At 50.3% G+C, this 1,956-nt stretch overlaps 1 gene segment (V, D, J or C); it reads left to right on the forward strand.

Annotated features, from left to right (window-relative positions):
• The first annotated feature begins 1,190 nt into the window (after positions 1-1,190).
• The window catches only part of LOC107124865, a 4,234-nt gene continuing 3,468 nt past the window's right edge, over positions 1,191-1,956 (forward strand). The window contains 1 exon segment of the V gene segment in view: positions 1,191-1,242. Within this exon segment, the coding sequence occupies positions 1,191-1,242 (52 nt within the window).

Genomic DNA, 1,956 nt, shown 5'->3' on the forward strand with positions numbered 1-1,956 from the left:
CTTGAGCCACCGCGGCTCCATTTAATTGTTTTACACACGTGTTTTTTTAAAGCCGATTTTGGACGTTTTCGTCGGTTTGCTGCCTTGAAGGACCTGCGTTGGGTAGAAAGGCAACATTAAAAAAATATTAACTGAATAACTAAGATTAAACGGAAAACCAGCCCTGATGGCTTTTGTCGAGTCGGCTGTGGTTTTCCTTCAGCCATCCTAACATCAAGAGCCGTGGGCTACACTCCTTCACATCACGAAGGGCTTTTTTAAAGTGCATCCTGCTCTATCTAGGTTGTTCTCTTCCCTATTCAAGCCAAAGCGTGGGGCAACAGCAGCTGAGATGCCCAGATGAAAGGAGGCAGCAAGTCTTGGCACCCGTGGGAGTGAGTCTGTAGGGATGCCAGCCTCCAGGTGGGACCTGGGGATCCCCCGGAATCACAGCTCATCTCCAGACTACAGAGATCAGTTCCACTGGAGAAAATTGATGCTTTAGAAGGTGGACTCTGTGGCATTGCTCTGTGGCTAAGCGCCCTGTGTGGCCATACCCGACTAGTATTCATTTCCCATCATTCTTTAGACGTTTGCCGCCAACCAATAGCCGAGGCAGACTGTCTAAGCCAGGGGTGTCAAACATGTGGCCCGGGGGCTGGATCAGGCCCACAGAGGGCTTCTATCAGGCCCACAGTGGACCTGGCTGTCTTCTGCTTCTTCTTCCAGTTCTGCTGCTGCTGCATCATCATCGGTTTGCAGCTTACAGATACACGCCTGAGCAGCATACTCAGGATTGCAACAGCACAGACATTTTGATGCAACAATTCAGAGCGAGAGGTGTCAGTTACCAGACACTGTTAAATAAACAAAATATTGCAAGAGTGCTTATATTTTTAAGCATGTTTTTATTTTAAGTTAAAAAAAACCCACCTTTGTGTTTGTGTGTCCTTTATAAAGTTTATATCTCCGCTACCTGGCATTATATTTTATGACTCACGTGGCCTGGCCCAATAAGGTCTCATTTATGTCAAATATGGCCCTCGTCACAAATGAGGTCGACAACCCTGGTCTAAGCCTTGGCAAAGCCATTGGCTGGGTACACAAGTGCTTGCAAATGAGCATGGCACATATAGAAGAGCGTGTCTCCGGTGGGTGTTCACTGCATGAGTGAGCGGTCGCATCAGGGGTCCCTCTCCAAGCCGGGAAGGATGAGCTCTTCGGTTCTGCAGCTGTGCCTCTTGCTGGCTCTCTTCATCCGTGGTGAGTCCACCGACCCAGCTAGTTGTTTTCATTGGAGGAGAACAAAAGAGCCACAGGGACTGTTTAAGAAAAGGGGACAGATTTTTGGAAAGTGCCCAGAAGGATGGTGGGAGCCCAAAAGGTGGGGAGGGAAAGCCGATCTGTATGCTTGTTCCTTCGTCCATCCGCCCCCTTTGGTGCTGAATGGTGACTGGAGAGAAAGGATGGATTTAAAGGGTACCATCAAGTGCTGTCAGGTCACAACCACGACCCCCCAGCAAGGGGCTTTCAAGGTGAGTGAGAAGCAGAAGTGCTTTGCCATCAGCTTCCTCTGCAGAGTCTTCCTTGGTGGTCTCCCATCCAAATACTGAGCCTGCTTAGCTTCCAACATATGGCCACCCCAGGAAGGGGCTTTCAAGGCAAGTGAGCAGCAGAGGTGGTTTGCCATGGCCTTCCTCTGCAGAGCTTTCCTTGGTGGTCTCCCATTCAAGTACAGGCCCTGCTTAGCTTCCAGCTTATGGCCACCCCCGGAAGGGGCTTTCAAGGCAAGTGAAAAGCAGAGGCAGTTTGCCACGGCCTTCCTCTGCAGAGCCTTCCTTGTTGGTCTCCCATCCAAGTACTGAGGCTGCTTAGCTTCCAATGTAAGGCCACCCAGCAAGGGGCTTTCAAGGCAAATGAGAAGCAGAGGTGGTTTGCCATTGCTGAGCAATTTCATGGAGCGCCCACAAGGTCTTG

This window comes from Gekko japonicus, unplaced genomic scaffold (genome assembly GCF_001447785.1).
Source record: "Gekko japonicus isolate JY-2015 unplaced genomic scaffold, Gekko_japonicus_V1.1 scaffold5263, whole genome shotgun sequence".
NCBI classification, from domain to species: domain Eukaryota; kingdom Metazoa; phylum Chordata; class Lepidosauria; order Squamata; family Gekkonidae; genus Gekko; species Gekko japonicus.